The sequence below is a fragment of the Ranitomeya variabilis genome, chromosome 4 (assembly GCF_051348905.1).
Source record: "Ranitomeya variabilis isolate aRanVar5 chromosome 4, aRanVar5.hap1, whole genome shotgun sequence".
Taxonomy (NCBI): domain Eukaryota; kingdom Metazoa; phylum Chordata; class Amphibia; order Anura; family Dendrobatidae; genus Ranitomeya; species Ranitomeya variabilis.
The window spans coordinates 304,022,299-304,049,579 of record NC_135235.1 but is presented as its reverse complement, the minus strand read 5'-3'; the positions used below and the strand labels follow the sequence as shown (position 1 = coordinate 304,049,579).

General features: G+C 41.7%; 1 protein-coding gene across 19 annotated transcripts in view; it reads left to right on the top strand.

The window, feature by feature from the left end:
- Positions 1 to 738: 738 nt before the first annotated feature.
- CHD5 (chromodomain helicase DNA binding protein 5) overlaps positions 739 to 27,281 on the top strand; it is a 167,185-nt gene continuing 140,642 nt past the window's right edge. For 13 of the 19 annotated variants that reach the window (XM_077250360.1, XM_077250358.1, XM_077250347.1 and 10 more), the window contains exons 1-2: positions 903 to 1,101; positions 24,649 to 24,779. In XM_077250360.1, the coding sequence (XP_077106475.1) occupies positions 1,038 to 1,101; positions 24,649 to 24,779 (195 nt within the window). In that variant the 5' untranslated portion in view covers positions 903 to 1,037. Of the gene's footprint in view, positions 1,102 to 6,709; positions 6,777 to 24,648; positions 24,780 to 27,281 lie in introns of those variants that run through there. The other 6 variants (XM_077250361.1, XM_077250353.1, XM_077250363.1 and 3 more) reach the window with 2 other exon arrangements.

Sequence of the window (27,281 nt, the reverse complement as noted above, 5' to 3'; positions counted from 1 at the left end):
AGCCACGGTTTTTTACTTTGTTTTTTGTAGTGATGCTTGTTTTTTTCTGATTTTCTATTTTGGAGGTTTGGACATCACCTTTACAAGTTTTATTGCACTCTTTTTTTGGGTAGTGCTGCCAATTTTTTATTTTAAATTATGTTAGATAGGGGATAGATAGATAGATAATAGATACATAATGGATAGATAGATATAGATATATAGATAGATGATAGATGGATAATGGATAGATAATAGATACATAATGGATAGATATGAGATAGATAGATAATAGATACATAATGGATAGATGATAGATAATAGATAGGGGATAGATAGATAATAGATAGATAGATATGAGATAGATAGATAATAGATACACAATGGATAGATAGGGGATAGATAGATAATAGATAGATAATAGATAGAAGTGGAGTTGCAGTGATCCTTGTGCTTCCATGTGAGGATGATGATGGCCCTCTCATTCATTGCACTGTGGCGCCCATCATCCTGTCCGGGGGGAGTGGTAGTGCCCTGTAATCAGCAGTGGGTCCTGCACACTGTGCCCTGGCTGCACCTTCACCCTCAGCAGCAAGCACATTTAGTCTCCTGATTGCCCCCATTAGCAGTGCACTGGGGGACCCCTGCGCCCCTTTTTCTGCAGCACTAACGAGTCCTGAACTTGGTCACCTCTGGCATCACTACTAACTAGTTGTGCCAAAATTATGGGATGTGGTTGCCTGAGCAACCAGACTGGACGTCACAATCTGGGCATGTGTATTCCATTTTTGTCTCTTTCTCTCTCTCTTTTATTTTCAGGCAGGAGGGAGAGAAGGAAGGGGGGATATTATTTCCCTAAATAAAAGAAATCAGCAGCCATCTTTCCTATAGGAAAAAAAAAACAGAAAACCAAAATTCCAACCCTCACCCCCTTGTGCACCGCCCGATCAGTGCATGATTGGAAGCCCACCTCTTGGCATCCCATGGGTTAAGAGCCGGGGTGCAAAGAAAGGATCACGATTGCAAAATAAACTGCAGTCAATCAGGGGGAGGGGGCCATGAGAGGGCCACTGGGGAATGAAGAGGATCCGATGGAGGAGATGGGAAATGAAGACATGTCAGGTAATGCCAGCTGCACACTGCACCGGGTGATGGGTGCGGGGGAGCGGGCACCGGACAAGGCGCCTGCTGCGGGCGGTGGGTGTCAACGGCCGGCTGCGAACGAGGAGGGAGGGCGCAGAAAACCACACACTTTACGATTGTTCTTTAGTTTAAAGTTTTGCTCTGTGGGGAAATCTCAAGCAGAAGGGCGCCAAAGAAAAAAAAAAAAAGAGAATGCTTGGTTGGTATTTGTAGCCCAAGGGGGTCATATCATCAGGGGGCTAATTCTAGAAAAAAAAATGATTCTATGTGCCCACTTTGATTTATTTGTGCTAATGCACCTATAGATGTGTATATATCAACAGATTAGGCAAAATGGCTGGGATCTGCTTTGTGTTACTGCATGCATGTAATTTATGCACTCACAGGGTCTCTAGATGTCACTGGCTATAACTGTGTATTTGTCTCAGCATCCTTCTAATTAGCACTGGTGCAGTCACTCAGATCCTATTTAAATGAATGAAATATATATATATATATATATATATATATATATATATATATATATATAATCTCAGATGATAATTCTATGTTGTGTTGATTTGCAATCCTGCATCATCATCATCGCATTGTTAAGCTATGGTGATCTGCGACATCTTTGGTCCTGTGTGCATCCACATATTAAATATGAGCATTTCCCCGTGCGATGTGCTGCATCACTTATTGCAATCGTTCCCGTTATTTGCATCCAAATAGGAATATATTGTGTAAATCTCATTGTTTTATTATGACTGTCCGCTCTTTGTGCATATAATATTTATAGAAGGATGTTTATAAATGGATACAAAGTCATTCTTGATATGCTGTGATATTGTGAATGGTGGGTTGCTTTCCCGGCTACATCTACTCCTGTGTTTTCCCCTCCATGTGCGTAGATTGAAAAAAAAAAAAAAAAAAATTGTAGACTGAGACTAAGTGACTAGGAAAGCATACAGGGAAAGCAGTTGGTTGGGATTACATCTCTGACCCCAAGTGTTGGGTTTGGACTGGATAGGATAAAATATGGTTGTGGCCCTTTAAGTCTTGCAGGGAAAGGGTTAAAGTTTCATAGTGAGCTTATTAGGTTTTAATTGCATGAATTATTGATAGTTTCCTATATACATCTGTATCTATAAGGAAATGGACAGTGAAAAAATGACTGTAAAAAACGCCTATATTTCCATGTGAAACTCACTGTGTAATTGGCCTCTCCCCTCTCCTCGTGTGTTATAGGTACAACATTGAAATTCTATTGTGACGTCACAATACTGTGAGGTGGGAGGATGTTTGTGGTCACGTAATGTCTGGCTCATATTTCTGCAAGTTTTCTAAATTATCTTCTATCAGACTGGTAAAAAAAAAATGTTTTGGGGGAAAGTTTCATGTACTTCTGGGAAAGCTGGGTGGCACGGGCACCTATAGCGTCCACAGGGGTAGTTATTGTTTTTTAGGAATATTGATGACATTGAACAAGGCCACTACTACAACAAACGAGGAGGTGCAGATCCATCCTTTCTAGACTCCCAAATGGAATATTTGATAATTGATATTTAGTTTAAAGGGTTATTCCCAAAATATTAAGTTATCGCCTATCCATACTTGTCGACCTGGGGCATGTAGCGATCCTGAGAACGGAGTTTCGTTGAGCCCCTTTATCAATGGAACGGATGCGCACATGCTAGAACGGAGCTTCATTCGTTGTTTGTGCGCTTGCCACCTCTGCCCCGATCCATTCTCTGGATCGATAGGGGTCCAAGCTGTCGGACCCCTAGTGATCAGCAAGTTATTCCGCAATTGTAAAGTGCTGCGGAATATGTTGGCGCTATATAAATAAAAAATTATTATTATTGTATGGATAGTGGTAGTGATAAAGCTGCGATAATGGGAGATGTTGGTTGGCGCTCAATCCACTACACCGATATCCAGAGATTGATGTTGCTTAACTGATGGAGAAGATGATTCGTTTTCGAAACGCTTTGTGGTCTTCAGAAAAGTTATGGCGCAAGTGTGCATCGGAGTAATGGATTGAGCGCCGACCAGCAACTCACATTACCTGAGCTTCATCACTACCACTATCCATACAGTAGGGAATAACTTGCTGATCACTAAGGGTCCAACCACTGGAATGGAGCAGAGGTGGCAAGCGCTCGGCTACTTCCAGGCAGCAAATGAAGCTCCCTTGTAGCACATCTTTATATCGTCTTATTTATTAATCATTACAGAAATATAAACCAATAACTCTCCCTCCAGATATCATACCAGAACAAACTACGTACATATTTCAATATATCACATATATCCTGAATTGACTGACATTCAAGAGTCGGCCCTGAACTTTATGACCTTAAGCTGCCCCTTAATCGGGAATACTGTAACATTCTAACTTAGAACCATTAATTGCCATATCTTATCTCTTCAATACATCAGATGGATGGCTTGGAACCAGGGCTGTGGAGTCGGTAAGCCAAACCTCCAACTCCGACTCTGACTCCACGACTCCGACTCCACAGCCCTGCTTGGAACATTCAACCAGGGTCCCCATATATTTTCAGATTTCTTTATTCCTTTTTCCTTTCTATATACCCTCTTTTCCAACCATATGTTATCATTTATTCTATTAATTCATTGATTAACGGAGGCTGAGTATCTAACAGATGCAATGCAATTAGTTTGCGAGCTTGGTATAGTATTCCTGATAATCCAATAGCTAACGGGGATTAAAAATCTGTTGACTCTTCCAGATACCCCAACATATACATCTTGGGGTCAGCCCGAATTTGTACCCCGCAATTCCTTTGTATTAGGCCAAGGTATTTGTCCAATATGAGCCCAAACAACTATATTCCAAAAACATGTGCATTAAAGTTGCGTCCTCCGACCCACATCTAGGGCATTCCGCATTCGAGCGAACCCCAATTTTAAAAAGGAAGCTTGTGTTCTGTACACCCTATGGATGAGGTCTATCTGTGAGAGTCTCTGAGTATCACATGGGGACAGTGTAGGAATATGCTCCAACAACTCCTTCCATGGCACTTCCTTAATCTGCCCCACATCCGCTTCCCATTTTAGTTTTACCATCCAATTATGGCCACTGGAACGGGACTGCAGTAGTTGCTGATATATTCTTGACATTACACTAGTCGTATATTTTTAAGAAGCTAATGCCTCAAGTGAGTAACTTTTTTCAATAAAGTTTGCTGCATCACAAATTTGGAATTCGTGTCTCAATTGTAGGTATTGGAAAAAGGAAACCCAGGAAAGTTCATACTCTTGTTTGAAGTTTAGTGAAGTTTAGAGAAGATCTTAATTGTACCAATTTCTAGTAAATTTTCCACTGTTTGTATTCCCCTCGCCTCCCATGCCCCCAAGTCCTTTTAATTTGCCAAACTCCACCACTATGATTATTCCATGATTAATGGAATAAATTTGGAACAGCCAGTAATTCCAAACAATGTCTTAGCCCTATCCCACACCTTGTACATTAGTGCTAAAGTTGGTCTATCTTTGTCCAGGCACCACCCCTCTAAAATGTGAATAGGTGAAAAGCATTTCTTTCCTTACCCATAGAATCCCTTGTTTCTCAGCATTGAAAATACTACATCTGTGAAGCTATAAAGTATATCCACGGATCTGGTATCACCAACCTACCCCCTGTTTTCTTTCTCTGGAGTGTTAGTAACTTAATCCTTACAAAACGCTTTCACCGAATTAGCTCTCGAAACAATGTCTGCACTTTAGGAAATATGGAAGGAGGGATCCAGCAATCTGTTGCATTTCTGAGGGGCTCTGCCAATCTCTGTTCTTGGGTTCACTGCATGTCCCAACGGTCTACAAGTATAAATTGGTGATAACTTTCTATTTTGGCAAATATTCCATTCGGGAGTCTATAAAAGAGCGGTATGCACCTCCTTGTTCTCGATAATGGGAGTTGTTGGTCAGTGCTCAATCCACTACACCGATATCTAGAGATTGGTGTTATTAACCCGACGAAGACTGTTCACCTTCGAAACTCGTTCTTGTCTTGAACCTTCAATAAAGTTCTGCTGCAAGTGGATATCGGTGCAATGGATTGAGTGCTAACCAACGACTCCTATTATATCAGCTTTATCACTACCATTACCCTGTCTTCCTAACCCGCACCCGGTTCTTGTCAGGGAGAGGTCTGAGCCTACAGGCTCCTTTTGGATGTCATTCTCCTTTGAACTACATAAGGTGGGAGATATTGACTCCACACTCCTTTATTCCTACATTGATGCCCTATGAAGCGCATTCTCTTTTTTCTTTTCTTTTTTTTGTGTGTTGATACTATTATATGGGTAAAGGATATATTTTTATTTTGGTAATAACACTTTAAAGGGTTTACTGTCCTTAGACATTTACTCGTGGACCGCTCATGTTGTATGAGAGACAGTCACTGCATCCCACCTGAGTGTTCGACTGTTTTTTTTTTTACCTCTCATAGAAGTAAATGTAGAGAATTATACATGACTGGCCACCTCTCCATCCATTTTCCACCTGATGGAGACCTGTTTTTAGATGGTGCATGCACTATAGGTGAGACTCGCATCTGTGGATAAGCTATAAATGTGTAAGGTTCACACTAGGTTTTATTTCCGGTGTTTTTTGAGCGAATACGCTCAGAAAAACGCTAAAAAAAAGTACTCACAAAAGGCTCAAAAGAATATTCCTATTAATTTCTATGATTGATAAAACAAATCGCTGTTCACATGTTCAGTCTTTTACCGCTTCTGGTTTCAAAAGATGTCAAGCGGTTAAATTAAGTAACCCGACCATTTTTCTGGTATTTTCCTTTAGGAAGACGCTCCATACTTTACAATAGAAGTCAATGGGAAGGATAAAAAAAAATGCCCCGAAAAAACCTGGGCGTCTTTTTAATGTTTTGTCAGTGTATTCGCATCAAAAACACGTGTGTCTTATTTGTTTTATTAATTTTATTAATTGAAAATCCCCTAGAAAATCTTGTTAAAAAATTGTTTACAGAGAAACAAAAATCGCTTCAGGATGGCCACAAGACCGGCGTTGGCCAAAGTCGCAGGTTAGCCCTGGCCCAAGAATTTTAAACAAAAGGATTTACTACTGAAAAATCTGCAATAAATACAATCACTTATTGGATGGAATTCATCACTCGTGTAAGAAAAGTTCATATTTTTAGTCAGGTTATATTTTCACCACCATTTTGTGAAACATTATCGTGGCTTTGTGTGAGGTGTGTGACCAAATGCGGCCCAGCAAATGTAACATAATTTTTTTGCCTCAAGTTGATGTAAATTATATCCAAAATCTAATTCAGCTCAAATCTGACTGAGACTTCTGTGTTTTTTGGGACCGGATAGCCCAAAAATGTGCCAATCCCCTCATGAGGTAATTTTAAAAATGGTTAACAAATGTTCTGAACATTGTTGAAAAGCAGAAACCTGTTTTTGTTACCCATAGCAACCAATCACAGAGGAGCTTTCATTTTTTATCAGCAGTATACAAAATGAAAGCTGCGCTGTGATTGGTTGCTATGAGCAACAAAAGACAAATTGTTTTTCTTAAATAATAATTTCATTAATCTGTACAAAAAAAAACGTCTTCTATCAGTGCCATGAGTACTGGACTGGACTGCTGTTTGTGCAATTTCCACCATATATACAGTACGTGTACTAGTAACCAGGCCCGATTTTTGACAGGACAGCCCTGTGATTTAGGGCACGGTTTAGAAAAATCATACCCAAAAGTAGTTGTTTTGCATGGTTCTGGTGTGGGGTGTACATTTCCCAAATTTTGCTGTGGTCCTTTTATAAATATGATCGCATCAAGAAGAATTTCTTTACAGCCATGTTTGTACCCACCACCGGAAGGGCACTGAAAGTATCTAGAAGAGTGTGAGAAAGTGACCGATGCCACCAGCCACCTTTACACATTACATCAGGGAACTACATGACCAGCGATTGCCTTATATTATTTTCTTATAATAAATGTCTATATTATACTGCAGCACCGTGATTATGTACCTTATGGACAGGGGTGTAGTGGGGGAGTTGTCTGTTAGAGCATATGGGTCTGCTGGGTCCAAGAGGATCCATGGTGCTGAAGAGCCACTTTGATTTGGCTAGGAAACCGAACTGAACCACTGTACTATTCGAAGGAAAGCCTAGATCTGCTTGTAGGAATAGTGGTGCCTTTGGATTAACGAGGACCTGTCACCGGGTCAAAAGTGGCCAGTTTTTGCTCTTGTTTTATTCCTGCTGATTCCCTCAGTATTCCTCCATTATTATTTTTTTAATATACAGTACAGATCCAGAGATATGTGCCTTTTCATCAAGGCTATGCCAAACCACTGACTCTGACTCCTCAATTTCCCTGACTTCGAACTCCGACTCCACAGCGCTGCCTCACTACTGAGCATGTGCATAAAGTGCAGCACAGATTCATCTAAACTAAAAGCCGAGATCCTTAGATCAGGAAAACAACAGACATTTATGGGACATTTTATTTCTTTCCCAAATTATTGTCAAAACATTTACATCTCATCCTGCAATGAACTACTCAACCCAATTTTTTATATATTAAAGGAGGCAGTCTGTCCATGTTATACCGATTCCAACTCGAACTCTACTCCACCAAAATGGACACCGACGCCACGACTCGACTCCATAGCCCTGCTTTTTATTGAGTGATAATTTTTATGTTCTTTTACAAGTGGGCTGTGCTCACAGGGTAATAATGTAGAGCAGCCTAAAGTCACACCCCAGAGCATCCTCTGAGCGCGCCAATTTGGTAAAGACCATAAAAATTAGCATTGACTATCACTGGAAAAGCAGAACCAGAATACTTAGGGGAGCCACAGGAATACAATAAGAGCAAAAACTGTCATAAGGGGTTCCATGGATTCCGATATTCTCTTTGATATAAGAAGTCTTGAAAACCCCTATAACACTGTTATTGCATTGCTGACAGAGAATGCCCCCATCATGATAACTGCTTGTAAATTTATTTTCCTCCTGAAAAAAAAACACATTATTGTTAAAAATAATAATAAAAAAAAAAAATCGTGCTATTCTCACCTTCCGGCGGCCCCCGCAGCCTTCCCTATCCTCGCGATGCTACCGGCAGCTCTCGTTCCCAGTAATACCTTTCGAAATGACCCCAGATGACGTAGGATCACGCGAGACCGCTACGTCATCACAGGTCATTGTCGCAAAGCATCACTGGGAACGGGAGCTGGCGGGAGCATCGCTAAGACCTGTGCTGGATCCGAGGGCCGCCAGAAGGTGAGTATATAACTATTTTTTCTTTTAAATTTTTTTTTAACAGGAATATGGTGCCCACACTGCTATATACTATGTGGCTGTGCTATATACTATGTGGCTGTGCTATATACTAGGTGGGCTGTGCTATATACTTTATGGCTGTGTTATATACTATGTGGCTGTGCTATATACTATGTGGGCTGTGTTATATGCTACGTGGGCTGTTATATGCTACGTGGCTGTGCTATATACTACGTGGCTGTGTTATATACTATGTGGGATGTGTTATATGCTACTTGGCTGTGCCATATACTTCGTGGCTGTGCTATATACTACTGTGATATATACTACGTGGGCTGTGTTATATGCTACGTGGCCGTGCTATATGCTGCGTGGCTGTGCTATATACTATGTGGCTGTGCTATATACTACGTGGCTGTGCTATATACTACGTGGGCTGTGCTATATACTACGTGGGCTGTGTTATATACTTCATGGTTGTGTTATATACTACGTGGGCTGTGTTATCCGCTGCGTGGGCTGTGTTATATGCTGCGTGGGCTGTGTTATATGCTGCATGGGCTGTGCTATATACTTCATGGCTGTGTTATATACTATGTGGCTGTGCTATATACTATGTGGGCTGTGTTATATGCTACGTGGGCTGTTATATGCTACGTGGCTGTGCTAAATACTACGTGGCTGTGTTATATACTATGTGGGCTGTGTTATATGCTACTTGGCTGTGCTATATAGTTCGTGGCTGTGCTATATACTACGTGGGCTGTGTTATATGCTACGTGGCCGTGCTATATGCTGCGTGGCTGTGCTATATACTATGTGGCTGTGCTATATACTATGTGGCTGTGCTATATACTATGTGGCTGTGCTATATACTACGTGGCAGTGCTATGTACTACGTGGCTGTGCTATGTGCTACGTGGGCTGTTATATGCTATGTGGCTGTGCTATATACTATGTGGCTGTTCTATATACTATGTGGCTGTACTATATACTACGTGGCTGTGTTATTTGCCCATTTTTCACTTTTACAAATGTTCTACGTTAATACTTTCTAATGTTTACTTTAAAAAGTTGTCCATTAAAAAATTGTCATATTCAATGCAGTTTTTTCTTTGCAGCAAGTTTAGCTAATAATAAAATGCCTACTGGTAACTGAGGAAGAGGGAGTAGGTCACAAAGATTTGCATATAGAGGGTTGACTTATATAAAGCCCCTCTGCTGTATGGTATTGTAGAATTTACAATAGCTATCACTCATGTAAGAAGTGAAATCTGGCATTGTAGTATACCTATATATCTCTGCTGTATCTGTGCATCATGAATCGTGGTATGCGTTAAAGGGGGGGCCCACTGAGACTCTTTCGCCCGGGGCCCTCAAAAACCTGGAGCCGACCCTGGTTTTAAGAAAGAGCAGGTAACACCCATGGGTGTGTAATATACTCAGGGGTCCACATATTGTGCCTCAAGGCGTTTCCCCCTCCAGATGAAGGTTCCTCAGGAGGCTCATGGAGAAAAATGGCAAATGTGCATTTCAGCTTCAAATGCGAGTGATGAGTCCTCAGATAGACGCAGGTATAAATATCCCCTAATTGATGACGTCACATCATTAATGGTCACTAGAGGTTGCAGTTCAGTCTATGTTTTTGCCCTCTATATGCTCCTGCGCATGCGTCCAATATATTATGTGCATGTGTATACATGCAGTCACTGACACAGGGAATGATTTTTTGAACCGAAACACACAGCCAGGTTAAGTAAGGTGTGGCGCCGTAAGAAGCATTTCAATTTCCTGGAGTGGCCTAGCCAGTCACCAGTCCTGAACCCAATAGAAAATCTTTGGACGGAGCTGAAACTCAATGTTGCCCAGCGACAGTCTTGAAACCTGAAAGATCTAGAGAAGATCTGTATGGAGGAGTGGGCCAAAATCACTGCTGCAGTGTGGTGCAAACTTGGTTCAGAACTACAGGAAACGTCTGACCTCTGTAATTTCAAATAAAAGTTTCTATACCAAATATTAAATTCTGTTTTTCTATTGTAACAAATACTTATTTCCTGCAATAAAACGCAAATTAATCATGTAAAAATCATACAATGTGATTTTCTGAATTTTTTTTTTTTAGATTTTGTCTCTCACAGTTGAAGTGTACCAACAATACAATTAAAAAACACGAAAATTGAGCTTAACTTGAGTTGGTACACATGCAGAAGTTAAACGCATGTTCACATTGGCCACAAAACATTAAAACCTACCAGAAAAAAAAGTAAGCAAATACTCTGATGTAACTGAGTAAAAAAAGCAAAAGTGCATTTAAATAACACAGTTTTTAGTAATACTGTTTTTTGATTAAAAAAAAAAAAATAGCACAAAAGCCATCCCACCGCGTCAAGGTAACTCTGATAGGGACGGTCCTACATTGTCTAATATTAAAACCTTACCAAGTGTCATTGTTGACCTCAGTGTGAATAAGGGCAGACAAAAGAATTACTAAAAACTCTGTAATACAAATTACAGACCTCTCCATTCTTTGTAGGTGGTAAAACTTGTAAAATCTGCAGTGTACCAAATACTTATTTTTCCCACTGTACCTTAGAGGGAATCTCAACACTTTTTTGGGCTACCAGGTAAAAATATCATTGAATTTAGTGTCACCTATGCATTACAAGTACTTTTGATAACCCTTGACTCCCCACGTATGATCCATAAATACCTTTTTTATTCCTCCCGCGCTGTATGTTAATATGGTCGGTCTGGTCCGATGGGCGTGGCTTATTTTCCGTCTCTCCCCTCCTCGCTTGCTCTACGTATTCCTTTCGGTGAATTTCTGCGATCGCGTAGCGTTTCCACGCGTGCGCATTCAAATACATGCGCAGTATGCTTTGCCCAACTGTGGGCAAAGCATAAAATCATTATGGCGCATGCGCAATACTGTTTTTTGGCTTTTTCGGCAAAGCTGGAATGGCATCGGCACCAGAGGTGAGCATAATTGTTATTATTTAAAGGAAACCTGTCACCCCCAAAATCGAAGTTGAGCTAAGCTCACCGGCATCAGGGGCTTATCTACAGCATTCTGTAATGCATTCTGGAATGCTGTAGATAAGCCCCCGATGTATCCTGAAAGATGAGAAAAAGAGGTTAGATTATACTCACCCAGGGGCGCTCTCGGTACGATGGGCGTCGCGGTGCGGTCCGGGGCCTCCCATCTTCTTACGATGACGTCTTTTTCTTGTCTTCACGCTGCGGCTCCGGCGCAGGCGTACTTTGTCTGCCCTGTTCTGGGCAGAGCAAAGTACTGCAGTGCGCAGGCGCCGGGCCTCTCTGACCTCGCAGCGTGAAGACAAGAAGATGACATCATCGTAAGAAGGTGGGAGGCCCCGGACCGGACCGCGACGCCTATCGGACCGGACCGCAGCGGGACCGCCCCTGGGTGAGTATAATCTAACCTCTTTTTCTCATCTTTCAGGATACATCGGGGGCTTATCTACAGCATTACAGAATGCTGTAGATAAGCCCCTGATGCTGGTGGGCTTAGCTCACCTTCGATTTTGGGGGTGACAGGTTCCCTTTAACTTGGAGAACTATAGGGATTCAGAAGGGGTTTTCCGATTAGTGGACAATTTCTTTAATAGTTTTAACGCTATCATTGTTTGAAGGAAAGCAAGGAATTTATAAAGTCTACAAGTAAAATGTGGCTGCAATTATTAATGAAAGTTAATTGTGAAATTAATGCACTAATGAAGCTGTGCTCAGAGTTTGACATTTTCTTTAAGTCAAGTAATAGTGAGATTCTCTTATTATAAGTAGAGTAACATTCTGATAATCTGGCAATTTGGAAAATTAGCGTGAACAACATATTCCAATCCACATACAATTCCTCGCATGTCTAGGTGTAGATGTTGGATTTTGTTTCGAGATCTTCTGGCTTCTTCTTCTTGTACCTCTGATCTGGAGCTTAATTTCTGTTGTTTGTAAATGACCTTTATTGTTCTGACAATGTGAACGTGTGCGATGCAGATGTCCTGGGCTCCAGCTGATTAATGAATGTTCTGCTAAATTGTCTAGACTGAAATCAGGAGACATAATTAATACCCAGGGTGGGAAAGTGTTATAAGACGGCAACTGCAGAACGGAGGAGAAAAAAACCCACAACTGTGATGATGCTACAGAAGACAAAAATTACAGAAAGCATCCTACGTGTAAACAGATTCTGATGTCTCAGCGCAATTACGTCACTAAGTGGCGTCCTGTACGCTGAGATGTGCGACGTTTCAGAAGACCAGCTGGTGCTGCAGAGACCAGAGCAGCGGAGGTACAGGGAGGTGAGGTGAGTATTGTACTTTATTGTTTTTTTTTAGAACCCTGTGTGCATATAAAACTGTATGGAGGGCCATTGAGGGGATATATTATACTGTACAGACAATGGGGGATGTATTATACTGTACAGACAATGGGAGGATGCTTTATACTGTATGGACCATGGGGGATGCGTTATACTGTTCAGACAATGGGAGGATGCTTTATACTGTATGGACCATGGAAGGATCTATTATACTGTATGTGCCATGGGGGGATATATTATGCTGTATGGTTAATAGGGGGATGTATTATACTGTACAGACAATGGGAGGATGCTTTATACTGTATGGACCATGGGGGATGCGTTATACTGTTCAGACAATGGGAGGATGCTTTATACTGTATGGACCATGGAAGGATCTATTATACTGTATGTGCCATGGGGGGATATATTATGCTGTATGGTTAATAGGGGGATGTATTATACTGTACAGACAATGGGAGGATGCTTTATACTGTATGGACCATGGGGGGATGCGTTATACTGTATGTACCATGGGGGGGATATATTATGCTGTATGGACCATGGGGGATGTATTATACTGTTCAGACAATGGGAGGATGCTTTATACTGTATGGACCATGGAAGGATGTATTATACTGTATGTACCATGGGGGGATATATTATGCTGTATGGATAATAGGGGGATGTATTATACTGTACAGACAATGGGAGGATGCTTTATACTGTATGGACCATGGAGGGATGTATTATACTGTATAGACAATGGGGGATGCTTTATACAGTATGGACCATGGGGGAATGCATTATACTGTATGGACCATGGGGGGATGTATTATACTGTACAGACAATGGGAGGATGCTTTATACTGTATGGACCATGAGGGGATGCATTATACTGTATGTACCATGGGGGGATATATTATGCTGTATAGACCATGGGGGGATGTATTATACTGTATAGACAATGGGGGATGCTTTATACAGTATGGACCATGGGGGGATGCATTATACTGTATGGACCATTGGGTATGCAGTATACTGTATGTACCACAGGGGGGATGTATTATGCTGTTTGGACCATGGGTGATGTATTATACTGTATAGACAATGGGGGGATGCATTATACTGTATGGACCATTGGGTATGCAGTATACTGTATGTACCACAGGGGGGATGTATTATGGTGTATGGACCATGGGGGATGTATTATACTGTATGGACCATGGGTGGATGCGATATACTGTATGGACCATGGGGGAATGCTTTATACTGTATGGACCATGGGGGATGCGTTATATGGGACACGGGGTGCATTATATTATATGGGACATGGAGTGCATTATGCTGTATAGAGGACTTTGTAGGGCTATTAAAATATTTGAAGGCTTACGTGGGAGTCTTTAAAGGGAACCTGTCAGCAGGATTGTGCACAGTAACCTACATACAGTATCAGGTTGGCTACGTTATACTGAGTAAAACTATACCTTGGTTGATGAAATCCGTCTAGTGGTTGTTTCTTAATGTTTATTTTCAGTTTTTGGTTGATGAGATTCTCGTGTCCTAAGGCGGGGTTGGTTTATGTAGTGCTCTGATTAGGTATTCATAATACAAACTGCTGACAGGTCGCTGATCCCTCACTGACCTGCCCCCTGGTTTGCATAATGAATATCATCACATAATGAATAAAAAAAAAAAAACCGCTTCTGCAGGCAGTTGCTGGCCGTGGCACCTGCGCTGCAGCATAATCGCATGGCTAATGTGCACTTTTATCCCTTTTTTCAGATTTACTTGAGTGAGGAAAAAAAAATCATTTTGAAAATGGCGCCAGCGCAGTAGCAGCTATTGGTTTGTATATATCCGATAGCTGCTGTTGCGCCATCTTGCTGGAGAAGAAAGAAAAAGCCCCCCAGCAAGATGGCGCTTCCTGCGCAGAGGCAGCTCTCGGAGATGGCGCAGGTGGCACCATCTTGGTGGAGGACATTTTTTCTTCTCCAGCAAGATGGCGCCGCCAGTGCCTGCGCAACAGCAGCTATCGGATATATACATACTGACAGGTGCTACTGCGCTGACGCCATTTTCAAAATGACTTTTCTTTTTTTTTCCTCGCTCAATTAAATCTGAAAACAGGGATAAAAGTGCACATTAACCATGCAATTGTGCTGCAGCGCAGGTGCCACGGCCATCACCTGCCTGCAGAAGCGTTTTTTTTTTTTTCAGTATGTGATGGTATTCATTATGTAAACTAGGGGTAGGTCAGTGAGGGATCAGTGACCTGTCAGCAGGCTGCATTATGAATAGCTAATCAGAGCATGACATACACTGACCCCACCTTAGGGCACAAGCATATCATTAACTAAAAACTGAAAATAAAGATTAAACAAGAACCACAAGACGGATTTCATCACCCAGGTATCATTTTATTCAGTATAACGGCACCGACCTGACACTGTCTGTCGGAGACTGTGCACAATCCTGCTGACAGGTTCCCTTTAAATAGTATGAAAACTATTATACAGTGTGAAAGTTTTTTGCAGGGTCCATCATACTGTGTGGGGGCAATATACAGTGTGGAGAGGTATGGAGCCATTATACTACATGGAGGGCTGTGTGGGGGTCACAGTGACACAGGCGCAGTGAGCGCTGGCCGTCTTTCCTCATATGCAGCCCAGCTGACTGCGCCTGCGCGGCCCCCCTGCTTGTGATTCCCAGCCCCGCAATGTGAATAAATCATAAGTCACAAGCAGGGCGGCCGCGCAGGCGCAGTCAGCTGGGCTGCATATGAGGAAAGACGGCCAGCGCTCACTGCGCCTGCACCAGGCAGGGGAAAAGAGCGCAGGCGCCGGCTACTTTTGAAAACAGCGGTGAGGAGGAGGCTGAACCCGGCGCCAAGAAGATGTGAGTGACAGCAGTGTGCTGTTTGAAGCAGGGGGGAAACGCCGGCCCACTTGACTGAGGACCAGGTACTTCAGACAAATTACAAAACTGATTATTTCTGCAGTTACAGCACCCCGGACTAAAAGAGCCACCTTGTCAGAATGCAGCATTACTGCTGCACAAGGTGGCTCTTTTAGTTTGAAACGACTGGGGGGGGTGACAGGTTCCCTTTAAGTGTTAGAAGGACAAAATTCAGGAGTTTGTTGTTCCTGTAGGACATCCACTACATCACCCATTAACTAGTAAGTGAACGCTGGTGGACATCCAGGAACATAGACCATTCTGTGTAAACTATCGGGACTCTTTGGTGTAGTCTAGGAACTGAGCTTCTGTCTAAGGCCACCGTCACACTTTGAGTATTTGGTCCGTATTTTACCTCAGTATTTGTAAGCCAAAACCAGGTTAGGAACAATCAGAGGAAAAGTATAATAGAAATATGTCATCATTTCTGTATTTATCACCCACTCCTGGTTTTGGCTTACAAATACTGAGGTAAAAAACTCACAAAATACTGAATGCGTGAATATGGTATTGGAGACCATTTTCTGCAGCATTCAAAATGACACCCACTGTTTTATAACAGCAACCCCCCAAAAATACAGGCAAATAATGCAGACTATGCTGATCTCTATACTTATTCTTTACTTTTCTTTTACACTTAGTATACTTGATTTGGTACGGTTTAATAATACTTGTCAGGGGTTAACATTTGTTACTCCCCTTACTACAGTACCTTGTCCTACCAGTAAATGGCCTTATAGAGGCTGACACATGTCTCTGCAGGTTTCACGTCCATGGGCCCTCCTTTGTGATTGCATGTAATGGCAAAGCTTTTCTAAGCCATTGATTTTGGTGACCCTCAGTATCTCAGAATGATGAGATGTGAATATTATTTCTTTTTGTAGGATAAGTAGAAGTTTCGGAAATTTCTGGGCTTGATTGCAGTAAAGCAGTCATTACGCAGAAATGGTGACAGACTTTTTTGGCTATTGTCATGGAAATGACAGCATATTCTGGACATTTTATGCAAAGAATCTAATAAAATGTCTCCATCTTAAGCCCGGTGCTCATGCCGTGTGAGACATTTGTGATACGATGACCATTCTACCTACGCAGGAACTGGCAAAATACCATAGATTGGGGACTGGATGGATCAATCATCGTCTGAATTTTTAGTAGCTTATGGGGGCTGTCTGGACATATAGTATTAATGACCTATCCTTAAGATGGATTACCAATATCAGATTGGTGGGGTCTAACATGCAGCACCTCCACCCATCAGGTGTTATAAGCTCTGGTGGCAGCCTGATGTAACCATGTATGAAGATGAACAGCAAAGCTCCATTCAACGTGTAGCAACCACTGCAAATCTGGCCACCGCTAGAGCTAATAACTGGTGATACTATTGTTGGACCTCCCAAATCTAATTTTGATGACCTACCCTAAGGACCAGCCAAAGGCCTTGTTCACACATATTCAATGTTCGATCAGTTTTTTACCTCAGTATTTGTTACCAAAGCCAAAACCAGGAGTGGAACAATCAGAGAAAAAGTATAATAGAAACATGTCACCGCTTGGTTTTGGCTTACAAATACTGATGTCAAATACTGACCAAATACTGAACATGTGAATGTGGCCTAAGGTGCACTGACTGCCACGTTATAAAAAATAGCTATCAAAGATAAACTGTAATATACTCGTGTATAAGCCGAGATTTTCAGCACATTTTTTTGTGCTGAAAACGCCCCCCCTCGGCTTATACACGTGTCATCGTCCAGAAAGCCGTCGGGGGGAGGGGGAGCGGGGAGCCGGCGGCTGTAGCACAGTGACAGCTGCTGAAGCCAGGTTCCAGAAGACATCAATACTCACTGTCTGTTGCCGGCAGCTCTTTCCTGTTCCTGTGCTGAGCAGTCACGTGGTACCGCTCATTAAGGTCATGAATATGGACGCGACCACTCCCATAGGTGTGAAGCGCATATTCATGACCTTAATGAGTGGTACCACGTGACAGCACAGCACAGGAAGAACTGCCACGTCGGGACAATGGAGATGCAGGGACATTCAGCAATGGAGCGAGGAGGGTGAGTAGGAAGGGGGAGCCGAGCATACAAGGATGGGATCGGGGGAGCCGTGCCATGCATACAAGGATGGGACCGGGGGAACCGAGCCATGCATACAAGGATGGGACCGGGGGAGCTGAGCATACAAGGATGGGACCGGGGTAGCTGAGCTATGCATACAAGGATGGGACCGGGGAGCCGAGCATACAAGGATGGGACCGGGGGAGCCGAGCCATGCATACAAGGATGGGACCGGGAGAGCTGAGAATACAAGGATGGGACCGGGGGAGCTGAGCTATGCATACAAGGATGGGACTGGGGGAGCCATGCATACAAGGTTGGGACCAGGGGAGCCATGCATACAAGGATGGGACCAGGGGAGTTGAGCATAGAAGGATGGGACTGGGGGAGCCGAGCCATGCATACAAGGATGGGACGGGGGAGCCATGCATACAACAGGGGGAGCCACACAGGACGGGGGGAACCACGCATACCGGGATAGGGATGAGGGGACAATGCATACCCGGCTTATACTCGAGTCAATAAGCTTACCCAGTTTTCCTTGGCCAAATTAGGTGCCTCGGGTCGGCTTATACTCGAGTATATACGGTGACTTAATAACCCAAAAAGATGGACACCAGGAGGATGAAGTGCCCCATCGTGACTTAGTATCACTCCACTAACCGGCACAATCAGCTTTGTCCACTGAAAGAGCTTGTTCATGATTAGAAAAACATGGCTACTTTCTCTTCCCAAAAAATGAGAGTTCCACCTGTCTACAGGTTGTGTTCAGTCCAGAGTTGCAAAACCAGAGACAACCTGCAGACAGGTCAGGCATTTTTTTTGTTTTGTTTTATAAAAGCATTAATGTCTTTGTACTCCTGGATAACCTTGTGTGATGCAGTGACCCCTGTGGCAGCTAGGGGGCGCTGTGTGTGCTCCTTGGGATATGCATGGAGGCGTATTTGTTGTTATAATGGTGGTGAAACAGTGATTGGCAGAATTGTGAGTGGCCGATATGTGTCGCAGAGGGAGTCTGCGTGGTAAGTCTGATACAATGTTATTGTTCTGGGACCTGTAGTCCCTCAAGAGTGTGTATATGTATGGTGTAGTTGTAAGGGAGACTTACTAGGCTAGTTATGTGAGATGGGCGCGACAAACTAGCCACACATCCACACTCCCACCTAGGGGAGTGGTTAAGGGTATATAATGTGACCAGGGTGTGGGTCACATGTTCTTGTGTGGTTCCAGTGTTTGGACCTGAGTGGTGAAGGTCCTGGAAGTATGTGTTGGATTTCCTGGGAGTAGGAGTCCTGAAGAGCACATGCTAATGGTGCAAGGTCCTGGAAGCCTGTGTTGGATTTCCTGGGAGTAGGAGTCCTGAAGAGCACATTGTGGGGCTTCAGACCTGGTGGCCTGGGGTGTTGGACTGACATCCTGAATAGCACCTGGACAGGTCACATGCCTGGGATGTTGGACGAGGTCCTGAATAGCACCCGGACAAGTCATATGCCTGGGGTGTTGGACGAGGTCCTGAATAGCACCCAGACAGGTCACATGTGCGGTTCATGTGTTGGATTTCCTGGGAGTAGGAATCCTGAGGAGCATATGCTAGTGTGTTGGACGGTCCCATGTGGGATGGACGTCCTGAATAGCACACTGGGCAACCTGTATTGGAAGACCTGGGAGTAGGCTTCCTGAAGAGCACAACCTGTGTTGGATTTCCTGGGAGTAGGAATCCTGAAAAGCACATGCCAGTGTGTTGGACGGTCCCATGTGGGATGGATGTCCTGAATAGCACACAGTAAGACTATGATTCTGGATGGTCTGTGTTGGGGAAGCTATCGTCCTTCGGTGGCTCTGGACTGACTGTTGTGTGCCGGCCAGGCAAGTTGGTGAACCCCGTAAAGGCAGTTTCCCCAGGAGAGAGGACTGACGAGGAGTCAGCAGGTGGAGCAGGAGCTCCCTTAAGGTACCATTGACTGTTGGTGCTTGTGAGAGTCTATGAACTGTGTGGTCTCCCACGGCAACTGAACGGAGTGAGGTTCAGCGTGTTTAGAGACCGCGATCCAGTGTCATATGCGCTGTATGTGACTTGGGACATTGGGGAACTGTACGGCGTACGGACACCCATGGGAACTGGACGAAGTGAGAGGTCCAGCATGTTTAGTGTCCGTGTGTCAAAGCCGTATATGAAGTGTTTAAGATAAAGTTGCAAGTTAATATCACCAGTTGGTGCCTGTTGTGTTTCATGAAATGTATAATATGAACTATGCAAACCCGGTTTATGACACTTTAATAAACCGTATTGACTGTTTTGTGTGAAAAATCGTGCCTGACTACGTTAATCCCGTGCCAAGCGAGTGTCCCCTAATACACTCAGTGAGAGCAATCTTACACTTGTTAATATTTTATGAGGAGTGACCAACTACATGTAAAAGACAAAATATAAATTTTGAATAATATTGAAATAAATGGTATTTATGAAAAAGTGAGAGCACCTCAAGCTCATGTACTGATTGATACCACTGTAGGATTTAATTTTTAAGGGGCCAAGGGAATATGTGCCATAGAGACAAGTCATACGGCTGCTATGGGACCCCTGGATAGAGGAGGCTCATTCCAGGTTCTATTGTCCCCATTTAATGTACGTTAATGGCCTGCACAGAGATCGGGGCTACAATCGCTCTTAGAATCCGCTGCTAAAAAACACCTTATTTTTACATTTGCCCATTGTTCACTAAAGGTTTTTGTAAACATTGCCCACAGGACAGATTTTATACTACATCTAACCAATATACTATTTTTCATTCCACCCTATTAAAGGAGTTTTTCTGCGTGAGACATATATGTGAGATATATGATCAATGGGGGTCTCAACACCCGTTCTCCCGACCAGTCACAATAGATCTACCATTGCTACTGACTGCGATCAGGATTATTTGGAGCAGCATGGTCGTGCTGACGCTCCATTCATTGTCTATGGGACTGAAGGAGATGTAATAATAAATAGGGTGTCAGCGTGCCGATATGACGTTTAATTCAATATTGACTGCAGTGATGAGTAGTAGCAACATCCCCAACCATTACACATAATCTATCTCCTATCAGCAGAAAATGACCTTTTGTTCTAATCAGGTTTTTGTGTTACATGTATTTTTTTTTTTTTTTTAATTTTGGCATTTTTTTTTTCATATGACAATTTTTTTTTTTTAAGAAAGAAAAAAAAATGGCAATCTTGCAATTTTCACATTGCCCACTGTGGTTACTTTAGACTTGTACTTCCTGTCCTTTCAGGAAGAGTTTTCAGCAGACTTCGTATCATCAGAGGCAGGATTACAATGTCAGGCAACACTTCTTTACACAACTGATAACACAGGATCCACCAATCACAGTAGACGATGTCATAGCTGGCATCACAATGACATTTGCACACTCTCATTAGGCATATCAGTGTAAACCTTAGGTTTGAGGTCCGTTTATTGTGGCTAATAAACATGTGGATTTCCTGAAACAAGAGGAAGTTAGAATCTAAAGTAGCCAGTGTGAAAATTGGAAGATTTCTATTTTTATTGTTAATCTAGATGGTCTGACAATAGAGAAACCGAACAATACATCTTGTCCTGTGACCAATGACTGTAGCTCAAGTCCTCCTAATGCAAACTGAGACTGATTTAGTAAAGTACCGTAAATGAGCGATTAACCTAGATATCGATATGTCTACATAGCAAAACTTTGGGTAAAGTTTGCTAAGACTAGTGTTTTATACTCCACTGTATTAAAAAACAGTATATTGGAATAAAATTAGCTAAATTTGTCTTCCCATATGTGGTGCACTTTTGCCTGTCCATGTGCCAAAAATGAAATTCTACTTCAACTTTAACTCAAAATTCATAAATATATTTGTCGGTCAAGGGAAGGTCTCACACAGTAAATCCCACCCATTTTTCTCATCTTTCTTGAAAAATGTCAAGAGAAATATAAAACAGCAGCATTCACATATTTAAGATATATCTAAGTTACTCTATGGAACTGGTATAAAGCCAATTAGCCAATTCCTTCTTGGTTTTTTTTTCTTCTAGAATTGATGCAATTGATTTTTACACTTTTTGAGCTTAGAGAAAAACTTTATAACTACCTTATTATGGGGGCCTAAGATGCAGCTCATTACTTTTTCTAAGGACCATAAATGCACTACCCTCAAAGGGATGGAAGAAAAAAGACACAAGTGGCCAATTGCTTCTCTATACTAACTGGTGTGACAGGTGGGCATTGACTTCAGTGATTAGTTAGACCAGTCCAAGAGCTGATTAAAAAGGACCTTTCACCAGGTAAAATTTGTCCAGTCTTATCTCTTAATTTATTCCTGGTGGTCCCAAAGTCTACTGTTTTTTTTTTTATTATTATTTCTATTTTTAATCTACCATATGGTTCTAGAGATATTGGCATTTTCATTTAGTGTTGCTTTTCATGGTCTTTACAAGTGGACGTGGCTCACAGGATCCTCTGGGGCGTGTCATCCTGTGAGCCTTGCCCCTTTTGTAAAGACCAGAAAAATTAGCTTGAAATAAAAAGGACCATACCTCTGTTTAAAAAAAAAAGCAAACAAAACCAAAATACTTATGGGAGTAGCAGGAATTAATAAAAGCACAAATTGGCCTCTTAACTAGTGATAGGAACTCTCTAAGAATATAAAATAGTCCACAATTGTATCCACAGTATATATCACCAATACAATCCAATAGGTTATTTATGGATCATTCTATCAATAATACACCAAACAAGCCGCAAGTTATTGGCTCCGAAATCATCTTTATATGTGGTTGTCTTCTCTTGGACCCTTGTGGCCTGTTACCCTTGTGGTAGACCAGTGCGACCTTGCAGTCAGTGTGAAATATTTCAGCAGACGAGTAAGCAACCACTTTCCCTGGCAAAAATATGTGATCACTCAGCAGAAGACCAGATTATAGTATAGTCTTTACTTGGGTAAAGTCAGCAAAATCCTAATATATTAGGGGTGAAGTAGGTTAATTAATACGATAATTTTCTACTGCTCAATTTTGGCCATTATTTGAAACCTGGGTGATTAGAAACACCACTCATGTTCCCCCAAAATATTCTGCATGGTATGATCCAATAACTCAACTTTTTATTTTACAAATTTTTATTTTCAGTTTCTGGATGTAATACTTGTAACAGACACAGTTTAATATTTTATTATGAGGTTCGTGTTCTGAATTTTGTGTTGCATTAGCCATGACTCTAGTGTCGCAAAGGATGTGGTATCTGTAATCTCTGACCTTGACGCCTTGGAGAAGTCTTGCTTTCCTCATTTTGGAATATGCTGCTGGCATCTTTTAGAGCTCATACCCACATCTATTTTTTCAGAAAAAAGGTTATACTTTGATCATTCACTGAATCCGAGTTACAAATGAAATATATGGGTCCCCATGTATCACATCAATATGAGAAGCAAATTGGACTGAGCTTCAGTGCGCGGTACAGCCACGTGTATGGACGAAAAACTGTGTAAGCAATAGAAGGTACTCCCTCATTGTGATGATTGGTGGGTCAGAAGAAGTACTGATGATCTGTCCTAAAGAAGTATAAAAATCAAAGTGAGACCAGTCTATGTTTGGGTGGTGGGCCTGGCAAATGTTATATTTTGGTTCACCCCAAAGGTCTTTAATGGGGTTACGATCAAGACTCTTTGTAGGCCAGTCAAGTACTCTCACATCAAGTTTTCAAACCATTGTACATCAGGGCATTATCATAATAAAACAGAAGAACATTACTATAAAGTTGACATAGTGTTGTGCTCAGGCCATTCTTTATAACAGTAGTCGCCAACCTGTGGCTCACCGGCTCTTTCAAAACTGCAACTCACAACCTGTGGCTCCTGAGCATGCAGGGAGTGAAGGTGAAAGGTGGCAAAGTCTTTAAAAGGGAAATGTACTTTAGGCAAACTTTAGATAAAAGAATGGATACATTTGTTTCCTTCCCCACTTATCAACCACTTCTCCTTCTCCCTCCCCTGCCTCCTGAACTTATCATCCTTGCTGAAAAAGCAAACCGCTCATCTCCATCTTGCTCAGACAAGATGAACTACCAGCTCTATGGAGAGAGCAGCAGAGCAAGGAAGTAGGCAGAGAGAGACACAGAAAGATTGTGTTGAGCTTTCTAACAAGTCTTTTACCTAATATCAGAGCTGATTCACATTGATACTGCTCAGGACTGCTGTATATTATCCTCAAATCTGCTGCTTCTCTCTGTGTGCTAAATAGGAAAGAAGAGCAGGAATCTCCTCTATCTCTGTGCTGTGATAGGTAAGAGAGAAATGATATCCGCTTGTCTTCTCTAATCAGCCCAGAGTCAACTACAAAGTAAGAGGTAGAACTTGCAGACGGGAAAACTCATGAAACTGTAGGCTACAAATCATATAATGCCCAGAAATTATATAATTTCTCATGTACATACAAAGAAAAACGTCAAGAGATTTCATGCCTGTGTAATCACCTGATAGCCAGCTAGATATATAGGCTGCCCATAGGTAGAATGGTCCTGGTTTCTTGACTTTACACAGTTGGGATGTGGCCAGGTGATTGATCTTTCGAGCATCTCTTTTTCTAGCACAGGTTAGAAGATTAGTGCAACCATCTGGTTGCTGTAGACCACTGGTCCACGTTTTTTTTTCTTCTCATCTTTGGAATTTCTCAAAAGTGAAAGAAATAACAGATACAAACCCTTCAGTCTTATTTGCATTTTATTTTTCATTGGTAAAATGTAGCCATTCAAAGTTTTTCACTTTCTAAATTGATGTTGAGAGTGAAAACAGCGTCTGAGGGCAAGGTATAAAGGTATGGTGGGGATTACCAAAATGTCTACATGTTCCAAAGGCTAAAATGATAATAAAGCTTGCTACTTTTTCTTTGTTTAGAGGAAGACGAACGAGGCATGGAGGCCATAGACGACTTCTTTCCTGAAGAACAGGTCACCCCTCAGAAAAGGAAAAAATCCAAAAAGTCAAAGGAAAATAAAGTAACAAAGACAAAACGAAGGAAAAAAGAGGTAAGAGCATTTAGTGAATCACAAGTGCAGTATTAATGCAACTCCACTTCTATCTATCTATCTATCTATCTATCTATCTATCTATCTATCTATCTATCTACATATCTTTCTAATATCTGTCTATCCAACCCTTTTCTCACTGTTGTTCTCACATTTTCATATCCATCTTTTATAAAGAGCAGATAACATTGTGAAGCTGAAATCTACTCCATTATACTGTAATTGTATTCTTTTCTACCCACTTTCTATCACATATTCGAAATCTCCAGAGATTTATTAGGGCAGCATGTGAAATAAGGCTTCTGAGACCTGTCGTTTTGCATGGGCGCATTCCTAAATGAAGGGAACTATTTATTTAAATGTGTACTGTGGCAGATATTAATGTAAATATATTGTATATTATACATTAGTATTAGTATATTGTAGCCAAGGACACCATAAGCTTAAGTCATTGTTTATCTTCTTTATATTTCTGTAAAACTGAGCACTAATCTTGTCTATAAATGAAGTTATTAAAATGTAATTCATAGCATGAGAACGTAGATGGTAGCAGAGAATTGTAGACACTTGAAAACCTTCAACCTGATACCTGTTTTTATTAAAAATAAAAAATCTGATATTCTGCAATTTACCTGCCACCCCATAATTTCAAATATTATGTTTATTTAACATTTTGTGAAGCTAATAATTTGAAATTTCATTTTATTTATTCCATTGCATGGAATGGAGCAAAGCGTGTCTAGAAGTCTGTCGTCTGTGTGCAAAATGTGAATTACTATAGCTCTGCTCCCTATATACAAGAATATAACTACTATAATACTGCTCCTATATACAGGAATATAACTACTATAATACTGCTCCTATGTACAAGAATAGAACTACTATAATACTGCTCTTATGTACAAGAATAGAACTACTATAATACTGCTCCTATGTACAAGAATAGAACTACTATAATACTGCTACCTATGTACAAGAATAGAACTACTATAATACTGCCCCTATGTACAAGAATAGAACTACTATAATACTGCTCCTATGTACAAGAATATAACTACTATAATACTGCTCCTATGTACAAGAATATAACTACTATAATACTGCTCCTATGTACAAGAATAGAACTACTATAATACTGCTCCTATGTACAAGAATATGACTACTATAATACTGCCCCCTATGTACAAGAATATAATTACTGTAATACTGCCCCTATGTACAAGAATATAACTACTATAATACTGCTCCTATGTACAAGAATATAACTACTATAATACTCCTTCTATGTACAAGAATATGACTACTATAATACTGCTCCTATGTACAAGAACATAACTACTATAATACTGCCCCTATGTACAAGAATATAACTACTATAATACTGCTCCTATGTACAAGAATATAACTACTATAATACTGCCCCTATGTACAAGAATATAACTACTATAATATTGCCACCTATGTACAAGAATATAACTACTATAATACTGCCCCTATGTACAAGAATATAACTACTATAATATTGCCTCCTAGCTGTGAGGTTGTGTGTTTGTAGCTCTCCTGATGTCTGGAGCAAGCCCAGGGAGGGGCCACCCTGGGCGGGGAAGCTCCCCAGGCAAGGCCCAGGCTTCACGGCCTACACTGGGACAGGGCTCCCAGACTTCTCTGAATGGGAATGCTAATCCCAAAGCCACTGTAAGGCCATGTGCACACGTTCAGGATTTTTTGCGTTTTTTTTGCGTTTTTTCGCTATAAAAACGTGATAAAAACGCGAAAAAAAATGCTAACATATGCCTCCCATTATTTACAGGGTATTCCGCATTTTTTGTGCAAATGTTGCATTTTTTTCCGCGAAAAAATCGCATCGCGGAAAAAAAAGCAACATGTTCATTAAAATTGCGGAATTGCGGGGATTCTGCACACCTAGGAGTGCATTGATCTGCTTACTTCCCGCACGGGGCTATGCCCACCATGCGGGAAGTAAGCAGATCATGTGCGGTTGATACCCAGGGTGGAGGAGAGGAGACTCTCCTCCACGGACTGGGCACCATATAATTGATAAAAAAAAAAAGAATTAAAATAAAAAATAGTCATATACTCACCCTCTGATGGCCCCAGGAGTGTTCCCGCCTCTCCGGTGCATGCTGCCGCTTCCGTTCCTATAAATGGTGTGGTGAAGGACCTGCGATGACGTTGCGGTCTTGTGATTGGTCGCGTGACCGCTCATGTGACCAATCCCAAGCCGCGACGTCATCGAAGGTCCTTCACACACAAACCATCTATAGGAACGGATGCCGCTGAGGAGATCGGCTGTCTGCAGGTGAGTATAACCTTTTTTTTTATTTTTTTTATTATTTTTAAACATTCTATCTTTTACTATTGATGCTGCATAGGCAGCATCTATAGTAAAAAGTTGGTCACACTTGTCAAACACTATGTTTGACAAGTGTGACCAACCTGTCAGTTTTCCAAGCGATGCTACAGATGCTACTAATTACGCTT